Source organism: Onychomys torridus, chromosome 7 (assembly GCF_903995425.1).
Source record: "Onychomys torridus chromosome 7, mOncTor1.1, whole genome shotgun sequence".
NCBI classification, from domain to species: domain Eukaryota; kingdom Metazoa; phylum Chordata; class Mammalia; order Rodentia; family Cricetidae; genus Onychomys; species Onychomys torridus.
The window spans coordinates 39,414,341-39,437,923 of record NC_050449.1 but is presented as its reverse complement, the minus strand read 5'-3'; the positions used below and the strand labels follow the sequence as shown (position 1 = coordinate 39,437,923).

Below are 23,583 nucleotides of genomic sequence, written 5' to 3'. Positions count from 1 at the left end.
CAGCGCCCGGCCAAACTGTTAATCTTAATATTGACTCTTCTAAACTGGATGGATGCTTAAGGCAAAGACTGGGGGCTCTGTCATCCTAAGGTATGTCACCATAGAGGCGGTGACCCACAATTTCAAATTTCATCACAGAAATAGAAATTCTGTTCCTAAGTGTAAGGGACTGCTTCTTTTAACTTCGGGCCTATTTCTCCCCATTTTCTGCAATCTGGTCTATCCCGTGGGTGGAGGAAACCAGATTGGATGGCTGAGAAGGGAATGGCGTCAGCGTGAGGTAGGGCTACACAGTCCCTAAGGCCATCTTGGGATGATTTCCATCGTCCTATCACGACAGGAAGGCAGTTACAGGAAAGACAGAGCCTCAAGTCGCGCTCAAGTCGGGGGGGAAAAAAGAGAACAAAGTCGGTCAATTGGCACGGCCGGCCGGACACCTGCGCGCGAAGCGGAGAGCACCGACTGAGAGGGAAAGTGAGCCGCGTCAGCTCGGCCGCTGTCCCCGTAGTACGGGGCGGGACTTCCGGAAGCCATTTGCCTGAGTGGCAGGGGGACCGGAAGTGGAGGCGCTGCTGCTTGGTGCTGGGGCCCGAGGAGGGGACGCGCGCCGGAACGGGGCCGCCGGGACGAAGGGAGCGACAGACGCGCAACCCGCCGACGCCGCAGCCGCTGGGGGCCCGTACGGACCCTCTGCCTCTGTGAGTGCATCGTGGGGGCCGCGGAGCTGGGGCTTCGGCGTCGCGGGTGGGACGCGCGAGCGAGATGGTATTGTGAGGCCCGGCTCCCCTCCCCCACGCGGCCCCTCCCCCGCCGCGCCCCGCGCCGTCGCCCCGCAGGCCCTCGGGGGCCCGGCGCGGTCTCTCCTGCCCTCCGGCGCCCGGTCCCGCCCTGGCTGGCGGGTGAGTGGCCCGCGGCTCCCCCGGGCCGGCCTCCTGCCTCAGCTGTTGCCTTTCCCTCCATCTCCGGGGTGGGACCTCTAGGCCCAAGCCTGTGACTCGGTTGTGGTTTTTGTTTTTTTTTTTTTTTGTTTTAACGGATCACGCTCTTTTCCCTTTTCGTCGAAAACTGTCTCCCCCATTAGCAACTTCCCTGTTGCCTCGCCAAAACATCCCAAAGACCCGTGTCAGGACTCCGAAAGGATTGTTGGAAGGCTATCCTTAAGAGTCACCCCCGTGACTTCGAAGAGCCGAGCGCTGGTGGCCGAGGGCCTACCAGCTAAGTGAATCTGGCCAGCGGAGAGCTTTCGTGGTGGTGTCCCCACGCTACCCCACCCCCGTGGTCCATGGCCGTTTAGCGGGTCGGAGCCGCTGGTCCACAGGTTTGATGGACCCCAGGCAGAGTGACTCATTATTCTGCTTTCCATAGCTCCCAGGCCGACGTTGCCTTTCACCGTTCGTATGCGGCCTTAGGAAAACCCAAAGCTTTAAAGCTTTGGGGTCTTGGACGAGCGTGGCTGTGGACAAAGGAAAGAGCACCTGGACGCTAGGAGCAGGTCCTCGAGCGGCATTTCCTACAGCTTTAAGTTGGGTGGAGAGAGAGGGCCAGAGGAAAAGAAGTGGAGAAAGAGGAGAGAGAAAATACAGGCTTAGCTTTGCCTTGGATGGGTCTTTAGGTTCCTTCCCTGGGCACATTGTTCAGACTTAAAGGTTGCCTCCTTGTGAGAGAGTAGGGGAAGGAATCATTGTGCATTAATTTGGTGGCATGGGCACTCGATGATAAATTATGGATGTGCTGTATCCTGGGGGAGGGGGGCCCACCAGAGACTGAGGAAGGGTATTCTGATGAGGCTTGCCTTCCTCTTCAGAATAACCCTGCCAACTCTCTGAAGCAAAATGAAATCCTCAAGCCTTAATGGAAGCACTCTAAATCTCTTCATTCTCATTTCAAAGGTCTCTGTTAGTTTCATGGTTCACACACACCAAATCCAGCTGAGCTTGAGAATTAGTAATTGTTTTGTTGGGACTGGCTTCCACACGGTGCATGTCTGGTGCTGTGTTGTTGTGGTCTAAGTTAAGTGCAGAAGATAGAAAGTTTAGGATTAGGATTGCTTCCTCTTCCCAGAGAATTTTGAAAGACAACTAAAGTTCCTCTGCAAATTAGTTTTTCATGGAAATTTACAAAACTGCCCACCTTTTATTTCCCTCATGCTGGTTTTTCCATAAGCCTGTTGTTTGTTGGGTAAAAAGACTATTATGAATCAGTAAGGTGAGATAGGAGGTGTTGGGTTTTGGGTTTTGTGCTACTAGGAATTGAACACTGCCACTGGGAAATGGAGTTACAGACAGTTACATGCTGCCCTGTGGTTGCTGGGAATCAAACCCCGGACCCCTGGAAGAGCAGTAAGTGCTCTTAACTACTGAGCCATTTCTCTAGTCCCCTCCCCGCTTCTCTCTCTCTCTCTCTTTTTTTTCTGGTTTTTCGAGACAGGGTTTCTCTGTAGTTTAGTGCCTTTCCTGGAACTCACTTGGTAGCCCAGGCTGGCCTCGAACTCACAAAGATCCACCTACCTCTGCCTCCCGAGTGCTGGGATTAAAGGTGTGCGCTGCCACCACCGCCCGGCTTTTGTTTGTTATTTGAAACAGGGTTTCTCAGGTGTAACTCTGGCTGTCTTGGAACTCGCTCTGTAGCCTAGGCTGGCCTCCAATTCACTGAGATCTGCCTGTCTCTGCCTCCCGAGCTCTGGGTGTGCACCACTCTTCTGAGGGCGGCTGTGATGGGAAATTGCCTTCTACCTGGCTCAGGAATCCCTGCAATTCAGATTTTTTTTCAGCTTCCATAAGTTGCTCTTTGGATGATTCCTGATTCATTCTTCATTCATTTTAAAATTTTCTGTATTTTTAAAATCTGTATTTATTTTCATGTGTATGAATATGTTGCCTGTGTGTATATGTATGTACGTGCATCATATGTATGCAGTGCCAACAGAGGCCAGAAGAAGGTGCCAGATCCCTTGAAACTAGAGTCACCATGTGGGTGCTGAGAGTTGAACCCTAGTCTTCTGCAAGAGCAGGCGATGCTCTTAACCATTGAGTCATCTCCTGTCCCCCCAGGTTTTTCATGTTTAAAAATTGTGTGTATGTGTGTGTAGGTCAGAGAACAGCTTGAGGAAGTCAGGTCTATTCTTGCACCACAGGGGTCCTGGAGTCAAACTCATGGTTAGCCTTGGATCTGACATTCAGCTCATTTATTCTTGAACAGAATATGTTGTTTTATACAAATATAGGTTGCATGACAAATTTTACTTTACCAAGCTGTTTGGTTTTTTATTTTATCACTCAAAACCCTGAACAAAGCACTTCCGTCTGAACCCCAAATCTTACATTCTGTTTGAGGGTCTCCCTGTGCAGCCCTGGCTGCCTGGACTTGATGCAGTACCTGTGTCTGCCTTCCAGATGCTAAGATCATAGATGTGCGATACTATATACCCAGTCATAAGTTCCATCCCACCCCCCCCCAGGCAAAATGAAGGGGCATGGGAGAAGAAAGTGAGGAACAAAATTTGCTTGCCTAAAGTTAAAAGGCTGTTATAACTGGGAGGGGATTGAAAACCGTTCCAAACTAGCTAATCCCTTAAATGTGAATACAAAGGCAAAGCACCTGAGTGCAATTACTATGTGCTTCCAGAACTGACACTTGGATCCTGTATTCTTTTGCCAAATCAAACATCTTACAATACAAAGTAACTTCCCACTATTTCACAGAAGTTTGCAGTTTGGTAACATTTTTTAAAACCCAGAAATGGAGCGCTGAGCCATAAATTCCTGACATCTCCTCTTCATAGGTCAGGCCAGATAGAACAATCAAGAGGTCTAGCTAAGCCAGGCATGGTGGCAAATGCTTTTAATTTCAGCAGAAGCAGGTGGATCTCTGAGTTTGAGGCCAGCCTGGTCTACAGAGCAGTTCTAGGACAGCCAGGGTCACACAGAGAAAACCTGTTTCAAAAACCCAAAGTTTAGGCATTTGGAAGTCAGATAGTGTAAACTGTTGTGTTCATTAAAACAAACAAACAAAAAAAGAATGAGGTTGGCAAGATGGCATTCACACACACACACCACACCAATTAAATGTGATTTCTTTCTTTTTTTTTTTTTTTTTTTTCTTTTTAAATTTAAAAAGGAGTGATGGGCCTTAGTTTGCTCAACAGGAATAGATAAGGGCTCAGTAGCAGAGTGCTCACCCAACATGTGAGGTTCTGGGTTCAATGCCCAGTGCCACAAAATAGAACAAGCCCACCATCCCACAGACAGCAGTAATAAGTTGAACATTCCTAATCGAGAAATCTGGAGTGCTCCAAATCTGGGTGGGTTTTTTTGTGTGTGTGTGTGTGTGGGGGGGGGTTGTTGTGTTTTTTTGTTGTTGTTGTTTTTTGTTTTTTGTTTTGTTTTTTGAGAAAAATCACCTGGTACCACAAGTGGTAAATCCCATGTCTGACTTCATATGATGGATCACAGTGAAACATTAGGCACACTAGTGATATTGTATGAAGTTATCTTCACGCTGTCTGTAAGGTGTACCTGAAATATAAGTGAACTTGGAACCTGATGTTTAGATATGGATCCCATTCTCAAGGTATCTCATGTATATGAAAATATGTCCCCACCCCCAAATGCAATTCTGAATATCTCAGAGATCTACAACTCTACAACCTATATATGACTTCTGTTTCAAATCCTACCTTTCCCACTTAACAGTTTTGCAATAGAATAGATTCCTTAAATATTTCTTTCTGACCTTTAGTTAGTTAGTTAGTTAGTTAGTTAATTAATTAATTAATTTTTGAGTCATGGTCTCTCCAGGTAGCCCTGGCCATCCTGGAACTTGCTATGTAGACCAAGGTGTAATCCTTGAACTCATTGACCCACCTACCTCTTCTCAAGTGCTAGGATTAAAGACTATATACTCATAGCACAGGGTTTGTGTAGCTAGTAAGTTCTTTTGGTTTTTCAAGACAGGGTTTCTCTGTGTAGCTTTGTGCCTGTCCTAGAACTCACTCTGTAGACCAGGCTAGCCTTGAACTCACAGAGATCAACCTGGCTCTGCCTCCCAAGTGCTGGGATTAAAGGCAGTGTGAGCCACCACAGCCTGGCTGCTAATAAGTTCTTAATAAGTGTTAACTATAAATTGTTTTAGATAGTTGTTTACCTATTGAGTGAGTTCAGAAAACCTATATCTAAATTAAACTGTAGACTCAAGAAGGTGTTAGAGTTTATACAGGCTTGTGGTCTCGCTTGTGGTCTCAAGAGTAGGTTGTGATGTGATCCATTAGATGAGTCTTTGGAACTTAAAAGCCAAAAACATGGAGGAAAAAAAAATAGCTTGCTACAGTGATGCACACCTACAGTCTCCACACTTGGGAAGATGAGGCAGTAAGGCAGAATAGTGAGTTTGAGGCTAGCCTGGACTACAAGGCAAGGCCTTGTCTCAAAACCCGTAAAACTTGATTAATATACATGTCAATGGTAATTCACATATTTAATTTATACACAGATGTGTGTTTGGCTGTTTCTTAAAATATTCTGATGTATTCCAGTATATTTGAGCTTTCTTTACAGGCCTTTGTTAATGTGTTTTAATTAGTTTTTTCCTGTTGCATATCTTTATATTTCCATTAAGAGAAGTGTACTTTGTGGGACAAAACATCTCAAGTTTGTCCTCATATTTCATTATGTCTGTTTGAAAAGCATAGTTAGTGAATGAAAAATAGTGCTATATGTTGTTACATGTATTTCTGTTTTGAGATGGGGGTCTGTGTAGCCCAGGCTGCCCTCAAACTTGCATCAGGCTTCTTGCCTCCTGCCTTCTTGAGTGCTTGGGATTATAGGTATGTGCCACCGCACCCATAGGATGGTGCTTCTTATTTGTATTTTGTGTGTGCATTTGTGTTTATGTGTGATGTGAATGTACTGTTTGTCTGTGGGAACGTAGGCATGTACATGCCACAGTTCCTGTGGAGGTCTGAGGGCAACCTTTCAAAGCTAATCATAGTCTTTTTACTTTGAGGCAACATCTCTTCAGTGCTGCATAAACCGTGGAGATTTTCCTGTTTCTACCTCCATCTCCCCATAAAGATATGCTGGGGTTACCAATACTTTCATTGATCTCAGGTTGTTAGGCTTTCGTGGCAGGTACTTTTACCCACTGATCCATCCCCAGCCCAGACTGATACCTTTTTTTTTTTTTTTTTTTTTAAAGACATTAGTCCTTTTGACAATTTTATGTGTGTATATATAATACATTCTAGTTATACTCATTCCCCTAGAAGTCTACTTTTTAATTATCTCCTCCCCTCTACACACACACACACACACACACACACACACACACAGAGTTTCTCTGTGTAGTCCAGGCTGTCCTGGAACTAGCTCTTATAGACCAGTCTGGCTTCAGACTCAGAGATCTGCCTGCTTCTGCCTCAAGTGCTGAGATTAAAGGCATTTGGCGTTAACTAAAATTTTTATTATGCATCATAGCAACTTTATCTGAATAACCAAACTTTATTTTAGTATGTAATTGTTTTCAATTTTCTTACTGTTGATAACTTATAAATTATCTATTATTTTAACCAAATGATAATAATTATTATTTCATCAAAAGAATTGGCAAAGAGCACCATTACTAATCACATATATACAGTAGTCCAGTTCTGTGTGTTTCTGAATGGGTATTTAAGGACAATTCTGAACTATGATTTAGTCTTAGATAAAGAATTAAAAAGTGGGGCTGGGCCGGCAGTGGTAGTGGTGCACGCCTTTGATCCCAGCACCCGGGAGGCAGAGCCAGGAGGATCTCTGTGAGTTCCAGGCCATCCTGGGCTACAGAGCAAGATCCAGGAAAGGTGCAAAGCTACACAGAGAAACCCTATCTGGGTGGGGGGGGGGTGGGGGGGGGGGGCGCTGGAGGGACTGCTCAGCAGTTAAGAGCACTGGCTGCTCTTCCAAAGGTCCCAAGTTCAATTCCCAGCACCCACATGGTGGTTTACAACCATTTTAGTGGGATCTGATGCCTTCTTCTGACATAAAGTCGATAGAGCACTCATATACATAAAATAAATAAACTTAAAAAAATAATTAAATAGTAATATTCACTAGCTGGTGGCACACACCTTTCTTTAATTCCAGCACTGGAGAGACAGAGGCAGGTGGATCTCTGAGTTTGAGGCCAGCCTACTCTATAGTTCCAGGACAGCAAGAGCTACATAGTGAGACCATATTTTCAAGAAAATAAACATACAAAACAAAACAAAAAAGTGTTAGAAGTATTAGGTCTAACTTGCTGATTTATCTGCCATACTGGGTTGTCTTTTTGTTTTTGTTTTTCCAATTTATTTATTTATTGTGTATACAGTGCTCTGTTTGCGTGTGTCCCTGCATGCCAGAAGAGGGCACCAGATCTCATTACAGGTGGTTGTGAGCCACCATGTGGTTGCTGGGAATTGAACTCAGGACCTCTGGAAAAGCAGTCAGTGCTCTTAACCTCTGAGCCATCTCTCCAGCCCTATTTTTTTGTTTGTTTGTTTGTTTTTTGAGACATGGTTTCTCTGTGTAACTTTGGTGTCTATCCTGGATCTCGCTCTGTAGCCCTGGCTGGCCTCGAACTCACAGAGATCCACCTGGCTCTGCCTCCCAAGTGCTGGCATCAAAGGTATGTGTGACCACCCCCCAGCCATGCTGGTTTGGAGCATCTGAACTTAGAGATCAACTATAAAATGTAAGATTTATTAAATATCCTTTATTTGATAAACATAACATAAACCCTGCTAAAACTGGGCAGTGGTGACTCAGTGCCTTTAATCCCAGCACTTGGGAGGCAGAAACAGGCAGAGTTCAAGGACAGCCTGGTGTACTTGTGAAAGAGAGAAAGAGAGTGTGTGTAGGCAGGCAGATTGGAACACGATTTTCCAAAGTTGGTTCTCCCGTTCCACCATGTGAATTCTAGAGATTCCAGGCTGCTGGGCTTTTACTCTGAGCCATTTGACTGGCTCCTGTAGTCAGTCTTTCTGTTTGTTTGCCATGTGGGTGCCTGTGGAGGCTAGCAGAGGTTGTCATATCCCTTGGAGTTACATGTAGTTATGAGCCTCTCCACATGGGTGTTAGAATCCAAACTGAAGTCCTCTGCGAGAACAGCAATTGTTCTTTACCACTGAGCCAACTCTCAGCCCCTCATAGTCATTCTTTAGTGTGTAATTCTAACAGCCTAAAAGGCTGTAATGTAGTTTTTGTTGTTCTATAAGTGTCTAATTTTTAAGCAAATTGGTGCTTGCTACAACCTGTTATCATCCAAACTCACATAGGATGGGTGTGTCAGGTAAAGTGTATATTTGGAGCAGAGTTTGTACCTTTTTGTCAGGTGGGGTTTGAGACAGGGTTTTTCTGTGTAGCTCTGGCTGCCTGTCCTGGAACTTACTCTATAGACTAGGCTGGCCTTGAACTCACAGAGATCTGTTTACTTCTGCCTCTAGAGTGCTAGAATTCTAAAGGCATGGGCCACCACTGCCCCTCAAGTTTGTTCATTTAATCTTAGTTACAGAGGAGTGATGGGGTTAATGTTTTAGATGTGATGCTCCCTTCATAAATGATAAGAAATTATCTTAAGTCAGTGATAATATTTTGTAGACTTAAGCAGTCATGTCCTAGAACTCATCTCTGCTGAAAATCAACCGTTTTAGTTCCTAAGCTAAGCCCATAATAAAATAAATACTATTTTATCCTGACAGTAGGGGCTGGAAAGATGGCTCAGTGCTAAGAACACTGGCTGCTTTTCCAGAGGACCCAGTTAAATAGCCATCACCCACATGGCACTTAACAATCTTCTGTAACTCCAATTTCAGGGGATCTGAACCCTCTCTTCTGGCTTTAGTGGGCACTACACACATGCGATGCACAAACATACATACATTTATACATAAACAAAAATAAATCTTTTTAAAAATAAAGCAGGATGGTGGTGCAACATGTCTTTAATCCCAGTACTTGGGAGGCAGAGGCAGGCAGATCTCTGTGATTTCGAGGCCAGCCTGTTCTCGTCTACAGAGTGAGTTCTAGGACATCCAGGGTTACCCAGAGAAACTTTGTCTTGAAAAACCAAAATAAATAAATAGTAACTGGGCTAGTAGTGTACACCTTTAATTCCAGCACTCAGGAGGCAGAGGCAGCCAGATCACTGAGTTCAAGGCCAGTCTAGGACAGTTCTAGGATAGTTCTAGGACAGCCAGTACTACATAGTGAGACCCTGTCTCAAAAAATCTGACAATATTTAGTATTTAATGTTCTTGTTAATAAATGAAACATGACAGACATTTCTCTTCAGGTGTAGAATGAGCCAAGGAGACTCCAACCCAGCAGCTATTCCACATGCAGCAGAAGATATTCAAGGAGATGACAGGTGGATGTCTCAGGTAAAGGGTGATGCATATGCATTACTTGCTTGGATGGATCACTTTGTGTGTATTCAAGTATATGTTTGTGCGTACACAAGCTAGCATGTGTTTGCACGCAGAGATCTGGTGTTTTCCTCAATTGATTGTTCTCCACCTTACTTTTGAAACAGTGTCTCTCACTGAACCTGGAGCTCACTAATTTGGCATGACTAGCTGGTCAGCATACTCAGGGATCCTCCCATCCCTTGTTTCCCCACTGCCAGGGCCTGGGTTTGGTTGGTTGGTTGGTTGGTTGGTTGGTTATAAATTTCATTTTTTTCTTTATATGTACACATCTGTGTGAGGGTGCCCAAAGGTACCAGGACTACCAAGAGTTTTTTTATTTTGTTTTTGTTTTTCAAGACAGGGTTTTTCTGTGTAACACCGGCTGTCCTGGAACTTGCTCTGTAGACCAGGATGGCTTTGAACTCAGAGAGATCCTTCTGCCTCCTGAAGGCTGGGGTGAAAGATGTGTGCCACAGGGCTGGAGAAATGGCTCAGTGGTTAAAAGTATTGGCTGCTCTTCCAGGACCCGAGTTCCAATTCCCAGGACCCACATGACAGCTCAACTCATAACTGCCTTTATCTTCAGTTTCTGGGGATCTGTCACTTTCACACAGACATACATATATATATATATATATATATATATATATATATATATATATATATATATATGCAAAACACAAATGCACATAAAATAATTTTAAAAAGATGTGTGCCACCACACCATTTCTTTTTTTTTTTTCTTTTTCTTTCTTTCTTTCTTTCTTTTTTTTTTTTTTTGAGACAAGGTCTTCTAATAATCCTGCTTCCGTCTCCCACATGCTGAGATTACAGTCATAAAATGCTTGCTGGGTAATACTTTACCAACTGAGATCCCCATCCCTGATGGGGTTTAGGAAAGTTTCTTAACCAGATGTGCTAGGCAGCACATGCCTAGCATCTAAACTCAGGAGATTGAGGCAGGACTACCAGGAGTTAAAGGCCAACCTGGGCTACATATTTAGACCCTTACTTTAAACAAACAAAAGCCAATGAGTAGGGGTGGGTTGTGGTTCAGCAATAGACTTAGCTGGGCCCTGTGGTGCACACCTCTAGTTCTGGTTATTTAGTAGACTGAGACAGAAAGATCACTTGAGACCCAGAGTTTGAAGCCAGCTTAGGCAGCTTAATTGAAAGGAGGGGAAGGGAGAGTGAGTCAGGCATGTCACTCCTGGGTTACTACTGCTTTTTAACTTGGATTAGACTGAAAAGGATTGAGTACTGTTCTACTGACAGTTTAACATTTGGATGTTATAGCTGTGTTCAAAATGTGTATTATATATAAAAGCTAGGCATCTACTCAAGAGGGAGCTGAGAAGAAAAAAAAAAGACTTGGGTTTTAATTAGATCCTGGTTCAAAGATAAATGTAATACTTTTTTAAAAAAGAGTCTGTAAAGCCTGAATATGGATTGGATGTTAGATGTTAATGGGCTATTTTTTATTTTCTTAGTATGGTTTCATAAAAGAACATTCTAGAGGCTGGAGAGATGGCTCAGTGGTTAAGAGCACTAGCTGCTTTTCCAAAGGTCCTAAGTTCAATTCCCAGAAACCACATGGTGGTTCACAACCATCCATAATGAGATCTGGTGCCCTCTTCCGACCTGCAGGCATACATGCAGACAGAACACTGTATACATAATAAATAAATAATTTTTTTTTTTTAAAAAAAAGAACGTTCTAACTTGTGTTTGCTGAAGTACTTGAGTCATGGGTAGTAGAGAGATGGTTCAGCAGTTAAGAACATTTGCTCACTATATGCATAATAAATAAATAAATCTTTAAAAAAAACCAACTTCTTAGAGGTTGGGGATTTAGCTCAGTGGTAGAGCACTTGCCTGGCAAGCACAAGGCCCTGGGTTCGGTCCTCAGCTCTGAAAAAAAGAAAAAGAACATTTGCTACATATTTATAAAGAGCAGAGTTCAGATCCAGCACCCACATTGGGTGGTTCACAGAATACCTGAATCTCCAGCTTCAAGGGATAGGATGCCTTCTTGTGGCTTTCTCAGTTACCCTCATATACTCACATGCATATGCAGGCCTACGTTAAGTAAAAGTTTAAAAGAAAAAATTAAAAAGAATGGTTTAATTCACACCTATTTTCCCCAGTATATTTGGGAGGTAGAGGCAGAAGGATACAGGAGTTCAAGCCTAACCTGGGGTGTTTGAGACAGTTTAAAAAAGAAAAGCTGGACAAGGTGGCATATACATTAACTACCAACACTCATGTAGAGGCAGGTGGATCTCTTGAGCTTGAGACCATTTTGGTCTGTATATCAAGTTATAGGCCAGCCAGGACTGTATAGTGAGATTTCGTCTTAAAAACAACAACAAAACTCAAATAGTTTAACCATAGCCGTGCAAAGAGATAAAGCAAATCTAGAAAATGTTGTGATAGGTTTGCATCGGTGTGCTTGCACAGGTCTATAAGGCAGCACAGAGACACAGGGAGGAGGGTTGCTGCAAATTTTGAGGTTAGCGTGGTCTATGTAACAAGTTTCTGGTGAGACCCTGTCCTGATAGGTTTCTTTTTGTTTTAAATTATGTGTGTGGTCATGTCTGTCTGTCTGTGTCTCTGGGTCACAGGGCAACTTACAAGAGTTGGTTCTTTCCTACCATTTGAGTTCCAAGGTTCAAACAGGTTTGCCTGGAAGGGCCTTTACCTACCACTGAGTCATCTGGACGGCCCCAAAAATGCCTTGTTATTTATTTATTTTTTCCTAATTTAAGGAAAAGGTAGAGGTTTTTTTTGGTTTTGTCTTTGTTTTTGTTTTTTTTTTTTAATTATATGAAGCATTTTGATATTCTGGATTTGGTAGAATTGTGATTTTCTTGAATCTAAACCAATAAATAGAATGATCAGTATGGTAAAGGTAGAAATTAATTTCCAATTAACTACAGAAAAAAAAAAAAGAGTAAGCTTTAGGATAGATTAAAAAGGATGAATAGTTTGATTGGTTTGCTTGCTTGTTTGCTTACCTGTTCTATAGTGTTGAGGGTGGATCTCTGGGTCTTGCCCATAAAGAATGTTTTACAGTACCTGATTGGACAACAATTTGTTTATGCCAACAAATTTTGAAAGGAAAGAAATACCAATTTCTTATTTTTCTTTAACCAGCATAATAGGTTTGTTCTGGACTGTAAAGACAAAGAACCGGACGTGCTGTTTGTGGGAGATTCCATGGTACAGTTGATGCAGCAGTATGAGGTAAATCAGAGGGTGTTCCTGGCTCCTAGTGTATGTCCACTGATAACTTACAAACTTTCTTTCTAAACTGACTTCATAGGCTTAGGATTCAGAGATGCTCTAGTGCCGTCTACAAGGGAAGGCAGATCTACCTAGTGGGATTCTTGGTGTAGTGTTATTTATAACTAAACTCCTTTTTGCTCTTGACTTTCAAGAAGCTTGATGTTTGCTGTATTTGCCTGGTGATGATGTCTGATTCTTACTTCTGTTTGCTTTGTCCTGCTCATGATTCTCACTTGTTTGTGTTCTGCCACTTTCTGATGTATTTTGTGTGTTGGGGGAGTGCCGGGGGGTGGGGGTTAGAGATCAAATTTCTCTGTAGCCCTGGCTGTCTTGAAACTCACTCTGTAGACCAGGTTAGCTTCAAACTTCAAGATCTGCCTGTCTATGCTTCCTTAGTGCTAAAATTAAAGGAGTGCACTACCACTGCCCTGCAACTTATTGTATATTTTTGTAATGAGCTTTTCCGAATCTTTTTAGGGTTGGGCATTCTTGCAAAGGAAACTTAAAAGAAAAATACAGCTTTATTTCTTTTTAGTTCCAATACTCTTTAAGTTTATTCAACTTGTATTTCTTCACTTTTTTTTGAGACAAGGTTTCTTTATAGAACAGTGATATAACAGTCTTGCCTGTCCTGGAACTCGTCTCTGTAGTCCAGGCTGGCCTCGAACTCATAGAGATCCGAGTGTTGGGATTAAAGCCATGTGCCGCTACCTCCTGGCTTCACTTCATTTTTTAAAAAATAGTTGAATTCATGAAAAAGTGTGTATTGAGCTGACAGCTTGACTTAGGGTGTTGCTGTCTCAAGGGCATGGATTGTGTTGTGCAGGTTTTAAGCTGAGACCCAGTGCTTCATTAAGAACCGAGTCACTGCACGCTAGCATCTCAGAGCCCTTTACCTGAGTGGCAGATTGTTTTCAGTATTGACATTTGAATAAGGTACGTGGAAGGTTAGCATGTAGAAGACTACTGGCAGTGGTGGTGCACACCTTGAATCTCAGCACTAGGAAGGCAGAGACAGGCAGAGCTCTGAGTTTGAGGCTAAGCTGGTCTAGAGTGAGTCCCAGGACAGCCAGGGCTGCACAGAGAAACCCTGTCCCAAAAAGTAACCACAAAAATGTGAAGATGTATTAGTTTTAGATGTATTAAATCATGTTGCAATTGAAGAACTTTTATTTCCAGTGATTTTTTTTTTTCATTTTAACTATATCAAGTTTTTTGTCTTTAGATATGGAGAGAGCTGTTTTCCCCACTTCATGCACTTAATTTTGGAATTGGGGGAGACACAACACGACATGTTTTATGGAGACTAAAGAATGGAGAACTGGAGAATATTAAACCTAAGGTGATGAAACATACATAAAAGTATGATTAATCTTGAGTCTTTCAAATACAGTTGTTTGAAGTAGTGAAAAATTGCTTCTTGAAAGGCCTGTTTTATGCTTGCTCTTTGCTTCATGCTTGTTTATGGGAAACATTGCTTAGGAAACATACTGAGGCACTGACTTAAAAAGGACCCAATCTGTTGTTTGGTTGAGTTGTATTGTGATTGTTATGACTCTTCAATTGTAGGAATCAAATTGATGCTCAGTAGAATGTGGAATGTGTGGGCCTGGGCAATTCAATGGGAAACAGAGCCATGACTCACTGCAGGAAATGCTGAGTATATAAACATATATAGCCAAGTTCTCTGAGTGCTTCTGAAAAATGTTTGGGACAAATGTGAACAAATGAATCTGTAATGTCTTGTCACATTATAAACATCTGCAGTTGGTGCACTGCATATAATTTTTTCAACCCCTAAGGAGAAAGAAAAGAAGAAACAAAGGAGAGTCACTAATGAAAGTTGGTTTCACTGGGCAGGTGCATGCCTTTAAATATAAGCAGAGAAAACATGATTAAAATACAGCCTCCATCCCAGTGACTCCTTTTTTGAGTGCACCTGCGTATTATAGCCTTTGCACTCCTGGGTACTCCTGCTATTGCACAGTGTATTTCTAACCAGGGAAAATCTTACTGTATATGAAGCAGTGCCTTAAATCCCACTGTAATACATTTGTGTGCTAGGAATGTTTCATTTTTATTCAGTTGAATTCATTGTTCTTTTCATGTGTAGCTAATGAATTGTAAGAGTAATTCTTTCTTGTTTCTTCCTGGTATATATTTGGCACTTAAATATTAAATACTCATAATTTATCTTGAAACATAATATTAGGCTTAAGTCACTGTTTTTTGGGGGGAGGAATTTGATTACACTTACTTATTTCATGTGTATGTATGTATGTGCTGCAGTGCATCTGTCAAAGTCAGAGGGCACCTGGTAGAAATGGGTTTTCTCTTTCTACCACATGGGCTTGGAGATTGAACTCAGATTGAATGCTTGGCAACCATGAAGCCTTTTCACTTTCAGTTTCAATTTCCCAAACTGAAGTTACCCAACATCATCTGACAAGTTCATTCTTCTTTTGATTTTTTAAAAAAGTTTTTATTACATTTTTAATTTATTTTTCTTGTGTCTTCGAGTGCACACATGTGAGTGAACATACTGTGGCACTGTGGAGGTCAGAGGACATTTGTGGGAGTTAGTTCCTCCTTTGCACCATGTGGGTCCAGGGATCGAACTTAGGTCATTAGGCTTCTTGGCAAATCCCTTTACCTGTTGAGCCTTCTCACCTGTTCCTGATTCTCTTGATTTTTTTTTTTTTAAAGTAAGCTTTTCATTTAAATGTTTTATGTTCTTTTATTTCTTGGTCTTTATCTTCTCCCTTCTTTTTTTCTTCCCTCATTATAGGTCATTGTTGTCTGGGTAGGAACAAACAACCATGAAAATACAGCAGAAGAAGTAGCAGGTGGAATTGAGGCTATTGTACAGCTTATAAATACAAGGCAGCCACAGGCCAAAATCATCGTGCTGGTAAGTAGTCTTTCTGGGGGGAGATTTTTATATTTTTAGATTCACTGAGAATCTTTTAAAAAATGGTATCTCATTAATACAGAATCTTTAAATGGGAAGCAGTTTCTGATGGTTGTTGTAAGGACAGGATTGTTAGGAGGAAAGGTCATGGAGGGAGGTATTTGCTATTACTAGTAGTTTGGGTTTTATCTTGTAGGTGCTGAAAAGTCAGATCTTTTTTGACTGGTGTGTGTCTGAAGCCAACCTATAAGAATTAGTTTTCGCCGGATGGTGGTGGCGCACGCCTGTAGTCCCAGCACTTGGGAGGCAGAGGAAGGTGGATCTCTGTGAGTTCGAGGCCAGCCTGGTCTACAGAGTGAGTTCCAGGCCAGCCTCCAAAGCTACAGAGAAACCCTGTCTCAAAAAACCAAAAAAGAGAGAGAGAGAGAGAGAGAGAGAGAGAGAGAGAATTAGTTTTCACTGGGTCGGTGATGGTGGCACACACCTTTAATCCCAGCACTCCGAAGTCAGGAGCAGGCAGATCTCTGTGAGTTTGAGGCCAGCCTGGTCTACAGAGCAAGTTCTAGGACTTCTAGGGCCACATAGAGAAACCCTATCTTAAAAAAAACACCACCACTGGGCAGCGGTGGTGCACGCCTTTAATCCCAGCACTTGGGAGGCAGAGCCAGGCAGTTCTCTGAGAGTTCGAGGTCAGCCTGGGCTACAGAGTTCCAGGACAGGCTCCAAAACTACACAGAGAAACAAACAAACAAAAAACCAAAAAACCCACCACCAACAACAAAAGAAATAGTTCTCTTCTACCACTGTGTAGGTGCCACGGATCAAACTCAGGTCATTAGGTTTCGTGACAGTTTTTACCTGGTGAGTTATCTTGCCAGCTCCGGATCTTAGTTTTTATTTCATGACATTTATTTGTTGATATAGCTATTGCGTTCTATGCCTTATTCTATACTGGTATGTTGTGACTGAGCGTTTAGCTCTGAAAAAGCTTCATGGGAATGTTAATGTATGAACAGTACAGGGTAAATTCTCCATAAATATTCTTTGTTTTAAAGTGGATATTAAGGAGCTGAGGGCATATAACTTAGTGGTAGAGCATTTGCATAGTATGTATGTGACCCTGGATTTGATCCCCAGCACCAAATTTATATATAAAAAATAAATTTTATAAAGGTATTGATTATGGTCTTATCAATAATACTGAAACATTAGAGGTAACCTAAATAATGAATATGTTAGGGGTGTGATCCCAGAGTTTTTTAATACACTAGCATAGATCATATTACAACTATGAGTGGATGTGAAAAGACCATGACGTTTTGACTTAAACATACACACACATACTTGGATACACACACACACACACACACACACACACACACACACACACACACACACATACACTATTTGGAAAAAGTCTAAAAGAAATAGAATTAGAGCAGTTTTTAGAAGTTTAAAGGGGTTAATTATCTCTGTGTATGCATACATGTATGTATCTACATATGAGTGTGAATGCCAGGATGCACATGTTGCAAAACAACCTCAGATGTTGGTCTTTGCCTTCTACCTAGTTTGAGACAACATCTCTTGTTCCACACTGCATATTCCAGGGTAGCTGGCCCACAAACTTCAGGAATCCTCCTGTCCCTATCTCCTGTCTCAGAACAGCAGTTCAGAGATTGTAGATAACTGCTGTGCCTTGCTTTCCTTGGATTCTGGGGAACTTGGGTTCTTGTGCATGGGCAGCAAGAACTTTACCCATTGAGCCATCTTTATGGCTAGGAATTTTAATGCCTTATTTTGGCAACAATTTAAAATCAAAGGGGAAAAAATGAACCAACATACCTTGGTTCTTTGCTTAAGGAAAATGTTATGCAAATACATAAACTTTTTCTCATTTTTTTTATAATTAGTTATTTTGTGTGTACCGTACAAACTTGTGCCATGGTATGTATATGAAGGTCAAAAGACAACTTAAGAGAGTTGATTTTTCTTATACCACCTGGTTTCTGAGGATTGAGGTTACATCATCAGGTGTATTGGCAATGACTTTTCTCATCGAGCCATCTCAGTGGCTATTTTTTCTTCATTCTTGTTTGTAAATCCTAGTAGATATGCTGCCCTGATCATGAGAAATAGTCATTCTGCTGTACTTTATGACTTGAGAGTTAGAACAAAGTGTGTGTTTGTTGGTCCCTGGTCATCTTTCCTGGTTATTCCTTCTATCTCAACCAGACTTTGTTAGCATTGTTAACATGTGAAATATTAGGTACTGAGCCTTCAACTTTTTTTAGACAGGATATTCTGTAGCCAAGGCTGGCATAAGACTCAATATGTAGCTGAAGATATTTAACTTGTACTCTTTAGCCCCTAACTGTGAGGATTACAGGCAGGTGCCATCACTCCTGGTCCCTGAGTTTGCACTTGACAGTAATAAGCTCAGCTTTAGGACTGACTTCATCATTTGAAATGTTTTAGCATAGCAAGTATAGAGGGAGTTGAACCAGTGTAACAATCTGATAATTCTCTTTGACTTTTGGGGAGCTATAAAATCATAAGTAAATTGGCAACCAAAGCCCCAACACATTACTGAAAGAACTAGAGTAAATATGTACAAGTGTATGCTTTGAATATATGTTCATTTTTTGTAAAAATAAAACTCACTGTATAAGGCTGAGCAGTAGTGGCGCACAACTTTAATCCCAGCACTAGAGAGGCAGAGGCAGCTGGATCTTTGAGTTTGAGGCCAGCCTGGTCTACAGAGCTGGACAGTTCCAGGACAACCAGGGATACCCAGAGAAAGTCTGTTCTGAAAAAAACCAAAACCAACCAAACAAACCAATAAAAAACTCACTGTAGCTCATGGTGGAGGCCCTTTACATTCATGAGGCCCTTGGTTTAATCCCCAGTTACCAGTAATAACAAGTAAGTAGAATAAAGGACACACAATTGTTGCTAGAGTTTTCCTGCCTGGCCCACAGTCAGGACAAATCTCTCTCATCCGCCAGGCCCATAGACACTTAGAACCAACCAAGTAAACACATAGAAACTTACATTGTTTAGAAACTGTATGGCCGAGGCAGGCTTCTTGTTATCTACTTCTTCAATCTTAACCCATTTCTATAAATCTATATTTTGCCACGTGGCTTGTGGCTTACCATTACCTTACATCTTCCTTGTCATGGCGGCAGCTGGCAGTATCTCTCTCTGCTCCAGCCTTCCATCTCCCAGAATTCTCTTCTCTCTTGTCCCGCCTATACTTCCTGCCTGGTCACTGGCCAATCAGCACTTTATTTATTTTAACCAACCAGAGCAACATATTTGACATACAGAACATCCCACACGCAATAAATATGTTCTTGAAATAAAACATCTTACATACTCTGTAGGAGAAATTGGGAACAAAATTTTTACCTGAATAGCAGTTACGTTGTGCCAATACTAGGTGTCGGCCAGCTGCCAGGATGGCAGTACTTCTGTAATGGAACCAACCGATTATCTGTTGAATACTACTGCTAGTTTGCATTGATAAAACCTTGCTCTTGCCCAGCAGTGGTGGCTCATGGCTTTAATCCCAGCACCTGGGAGGCAGAGGCAGGCAGATTTCTGTGAGTTTGAGGCCAGCCTGGACTACAGAGTGAGTTCCAGGAAAGGCGCAAAAGCTACACAGAGAAACCCTGTCTCAAAAAACCAAAAAAAAAAAAAAAAAAATCTTTCTCTTGACATGTAATATTTCTCTTTACCATAGTAGGAAGACAGACATTGATTTATCTGGAAATTGTATTAGATCATTGATATACAAGTTAAAATTAATTTAGGATATATTTATCTTACTAGATATGTAATTCATTAATGTAATTCATGTGTTTCATTAAGACAGCTTTGATTTCATTCTCTTTCTTATGTTATAATGTAGCTTTCTCTGGCTTTGATGAGTCTGTCTAAGCTACCTTCTCCTGACAAGGTATATGGAGAAAGAATCGAAGGGAGGACACACTGGCTTTGGGAGAACCAACAGTAGATACTTTAGTAATTGGGATGAATAGCATTACGTTCCTAAGCAAAAGTAATGTATATTATCATAGTGAAGAAAAAGAAGATGGAGGCTGCGGATGTGACTCAGTTGATACAGTGCTTGCTGGGCATGCAGTGAAGCCCTGGGTTCCATTCCTGGTACCACATAAACCAGATGTGCCTGTAATTCTTAGCCATGTAATAGTTTGAGGCCAGCCTGGGATTCATGAGACCCTGTCTCAGAAAACAAAGATTGATTAGAGAAATATATAGAATGTAAGCGTTTAGTGATTCCATGATAAATAAGGAATGTGAGATGAAAGACTTGGGATGTTGGAATAACAGTTGATACAATGGACAAGGAGCACAGTTTAAAGAGAAGATGATGAGCTGCTGTTGGACATACTGTGGGAACTTGAGGTCAACATTTGGTCTGTCAGTGGAAGTTCAGTGGAATTCTGAAGCTCTAAAAAAGATCTTGGCTAAGGTGTTCAGAGTGGCGGGCTGGAGAGATGGCCTAGTGGTTAAGAGCACTTGCTGTTCTTCAGGGGACCTGGGTTTGACTTCCAGTACCCACATGATGACTCATAACCATCTGTAACTTCAGTTCCAGGGCATCTCATACCCTTTTCTGTACTCTTTGGGTACCAGGTATATATGGTACATAGACATATATGGAGGCGAAACACTCATACACATAAAATAATTTTAAAATGTTCAGAACGAAGAATAGTAGGTCCTAAAGATATCAGCAGTCAGCAAAAGGATGAGGAAGACACTCAAGAACAAACAGGTCAGCTATAAATAAAACTACCATAGTCAGGGCTAGAGAGATGGCTCTGTGGCAAAGAACACTGACTGCTCTTCCAGAGGACCCAGGTTCAATACCCAGCACACACATGGCAACTCACACCTGTCTGTAACTCTGGGGCTTCTGACATCTTCACACAGACATACATACAGGCAAAACACCAATGAACATAAAATAAAAATAAATTATATTTTAAAAGAAAAACAAAACCAAACTGCCATAGTCTGGTATTTTAGAAGCCAGAGTGTGCCGGATGAAACAGATATTCCAGGAATACTGGAAGTCATAAGAAAGTAAAGAAAAACAAGTAGCTCTCTGTTAATGCTCTTCTGTGCTCTGCCCCAGGGTCTGTTACCTCGAGGTGAGAAGCCCAACCCTTTAAGACAAAAGAATGCCAAGGTGAACCAGCTTCTCAAGGTTTCCCTGCCGAAGCTTGCCAATGTGCAGCTCCTGGATACAGATGGGGGCTTCGTGCACTCGGACGGTGCCATCTCCTGCCACGACATGTTTGATTTTCTTCATCTCACGGGAGGGGGCTATGCAAAGATCTGCAAACCCCTCCATGAACTGATCATGCAGTTGCTGGAGGAGACACCGGAGGAGAAGCAAACCACCATTGCTTGACTGGCCATCAGTGTTAACCAGCATCCCAGCTTCCTCAGATCAGTTACACCACTGGCACTACAGAATCCTTTCTTAAGGCACTTTGCATTATACAATGTTCCTGGATGTTTGAAGGGGAGGAGGAGGGATTTAAACTGGCCCTGTATATAAAAGTTGGTTTGGCACAGGAGAAAAATTAGCCAAGGAAAATTCATTTGAAGCCAGAGGGGACTTTTTAGTTGTATGTGATACCTTTGTTGAATTATCACTTTTTCCTAGGACAACATCAAACACGAGTACAACATGAAGATTCTTTTCTTGGCCCTTTTTTCTATGGATTATGTCTTATGTGATAATTATCACATCTCTTGGCTTTAAACTTATTTTTGGTCCAGTTTTAAGGTTCATGAGTTAGTGTGTTGTGTTTTGTTTGATTCATGTATCCTCAGTATTTTTATATAACATATAGCATCAGATTAAACATGCTTGTCACTCAAATACGGAAGATGCTATAGTTACAAGTGAGTCTGTTCCTCTCCATCTAGCAGTGAAAACCAGTTTTGGGGACTGTGGGGTATTATTTGTATGCTGCTGAATATCATGTCTATAATAGACCCATGCATGCAGCCTTTCCTCTGCTTCCCCTTCATCTCTTTGCAGATGGGTTATTTCCTTTGCAAGCTTTTAACTCATTTTTGATCTAGGAGTTGCATTGCTGTCAGGATGATCTTACTGATGTATGACTCAGTCTGTGTGGTGTTCTGTGATGTAGGGTCTGTGTAGTGTTACTCGCCCAGAGTTCTGGTTGTTACCCCCTCCTCCTCAACCTGTTATGGTTTGCTTTGTTTTGAGCATTTGTGGTAGGGGTCAGAATTGTTTCCCATTCCATAATGCCTGATATTATTTTAAGTTTTATATTATCTTAAGGTGTATATGTTTGTTTTCATTTTATATATATATAGAGAGATAGATATATATATATTTTACAGTACTGGAATCAAACCCATGGCCTACCACATACTAAGCAAGTGCTCTGCCACTGAAGTAATCCCTAGTCTTGTTTGTTTTTTAATTGGGTTAATTCTTAAATTCTATCAGTAAAAAAAAAAAAAAATTGGCTGTTTAAATGGGAAACAAGCTGCTCTTCATAATAGATGTGCTATCTTTTTTGTTTTTTTTGAAGGCAGAGTTTCTCTGTATAGTCCTGGCTGTCCTGGAACTCTCTGTTTACCAGGCTGTCCTCAAACTCAGAGATCAGCCTGGCTCTGCTTCTCCAATGCTAGGATCAAAGGCATGCCCCACCATGACCCACTTTGGATGTGCTAGCTTTATTCCACCATTTTAGTAAAGATGAAATAGGTTCATTTTTTAGTTTTTGAGACGGTCTTACTGTGTAGTTCTGGGTAGCCTGGAACTTGCTATATGGACCAGATTGACCTTGAACTCCCAGAGGTCTGCCTGCCCCTTCCTCCTGAGGACTGAGATAAAAGGCGAATACCACCATGCAGGTAGCTCATTTAACTTTCAAGTTTCCTTATATAATGTGTGTTCATCAAGATTTCAAAAGAGTTCTTTACAGTCCTACTGGTTTGCTCTTGAGCTACACAAACTGCCACTTGAGAGAACAGTAGATTTTTGGTTGTCCAATATACCTATGGACCCTGTACAGACTGGATCTACAAACATTTTAAACTGGACCAGGTTGGGGATTTAAGTAACCCATTAAATATGCTCTGCCATGATTCTACTTAATGATTACATTCAGTAGCTACGATCTAGGCTTTATGTTCTGCTTTCAACACAGCTATCAGGGCTGGTTTGTGCTGAGACCTGCACCTGACTGAGAAGGATTAGAAGTTGGGATGGCGTTTTTTTCCTGGTGAGCCTCTTTGTAGGAGCTTATTTTAATGCATAGTCTTGTGAATATATCATGTCTTCATTAGCAACAGGAAAATACACATGGTGTTTACTAAAATTGTTTACTACATTCAAATTCCCTTTTATTTTTTTTAGTATCCCAAGCTCTTGAGTTTTTCAAGACATTGTTTTCTGAACTGAGGTATAATTTTAGGAAGGAGATCTAATTAAGCCAGAATTTTGTGTGTAAAAAGAACATTTTCTGTCCTGGTGTTTCTGTGTTCCTCGGGGAGAGCAGGAGTTTGGTGCAAATGACTCCATTAGGTCACTCCTGCAGCATGCGCTTGTAGTTTCTCTCTTGACCAAGGATGGACTAGTCCTATGAGCTGTCCTTCAGCTCCTGCATATGTGTATAAACCTCAGATGTTACTACATTTTATATCTATCAGAGCTATTCAAGCAATAGTATTTGAACCACTAGCCTTTTAAATAAAACTCTGCCCTATTGCTAACGTGCAGCTACCGAGTCCACTGTCATTTCTTGCCAGGTTTATTCGTGCTGTTTTAGGGAACAGTGTTTATTGCTTTTTCTTTGGTTTATATCCCAGATTGCTTCAGTGACAGAACTAGTTAGTCTTCGTAATTTTTTTTTAAAGATGTGAACTGAATGCAGTGTCC

The 23,583-nt window shown here is 41.7% G+C and overlaps 1 protein-coding gene across 1 annotated transcript; it reads left to right on the top strand.

Moving 5' to 3' along the window:
• The first annotated feature begins 525 nt into the window (after positions 1 to 525).
• Pafah1b2 (platelet activating factor acetylhydrolase 1b catalytic subunit 2) lies at positions 526 to 21,968 on the top strand. The gene is made up of 6 exons (XM_036194260.1): positions 526 to 698; positions 9,307 to 9,394; positions 12,578 to 12,667; positions 13,935 to 14,051; positions 15,498 to 15,620; positions 20,791 to 21,968. Exons 2-6 carry the CDS (start codon positions 9,314 to 9,316, stop codon positions 21,067 to 21,069), a joined length of 690 nt encoding a protein of 229 aa, XP_036050153.1. The 5' UTR covers positions 526 to 698; positions 9,307 to 9,313; the 3' UTR covers positions 21,070 to 21,968.
• Positions 21,969 to 23,583: the final 1,615 nt, after the last annotated feature.

Excerpts from the sequence above, each read along its gene's own strand:
- Pafah1b2 (XM_036194260.1), top strand. The coding sequence starts at position 9,314 with ATGAGCCAAGGAGACTCCAACCCAGCAGCTATTCCACATGCAGCAGAA. Across the intron at positions 9,395-12,577 it reads ATGACAGGTGGATGTCTCAG|CATAATAGGTTTGTTCTGGA; the intron begins GTAAAGGGTGAT and ends TTCTTTAACCAG. Across the intron at positions 12,668-13,934 it reads AGTTGATGCAGCAGTATGAG|ATATGGAGAGAGCTGTTTTC; the intron begins GTAAATCAGAGG and ends TTTTGTCTTTAG.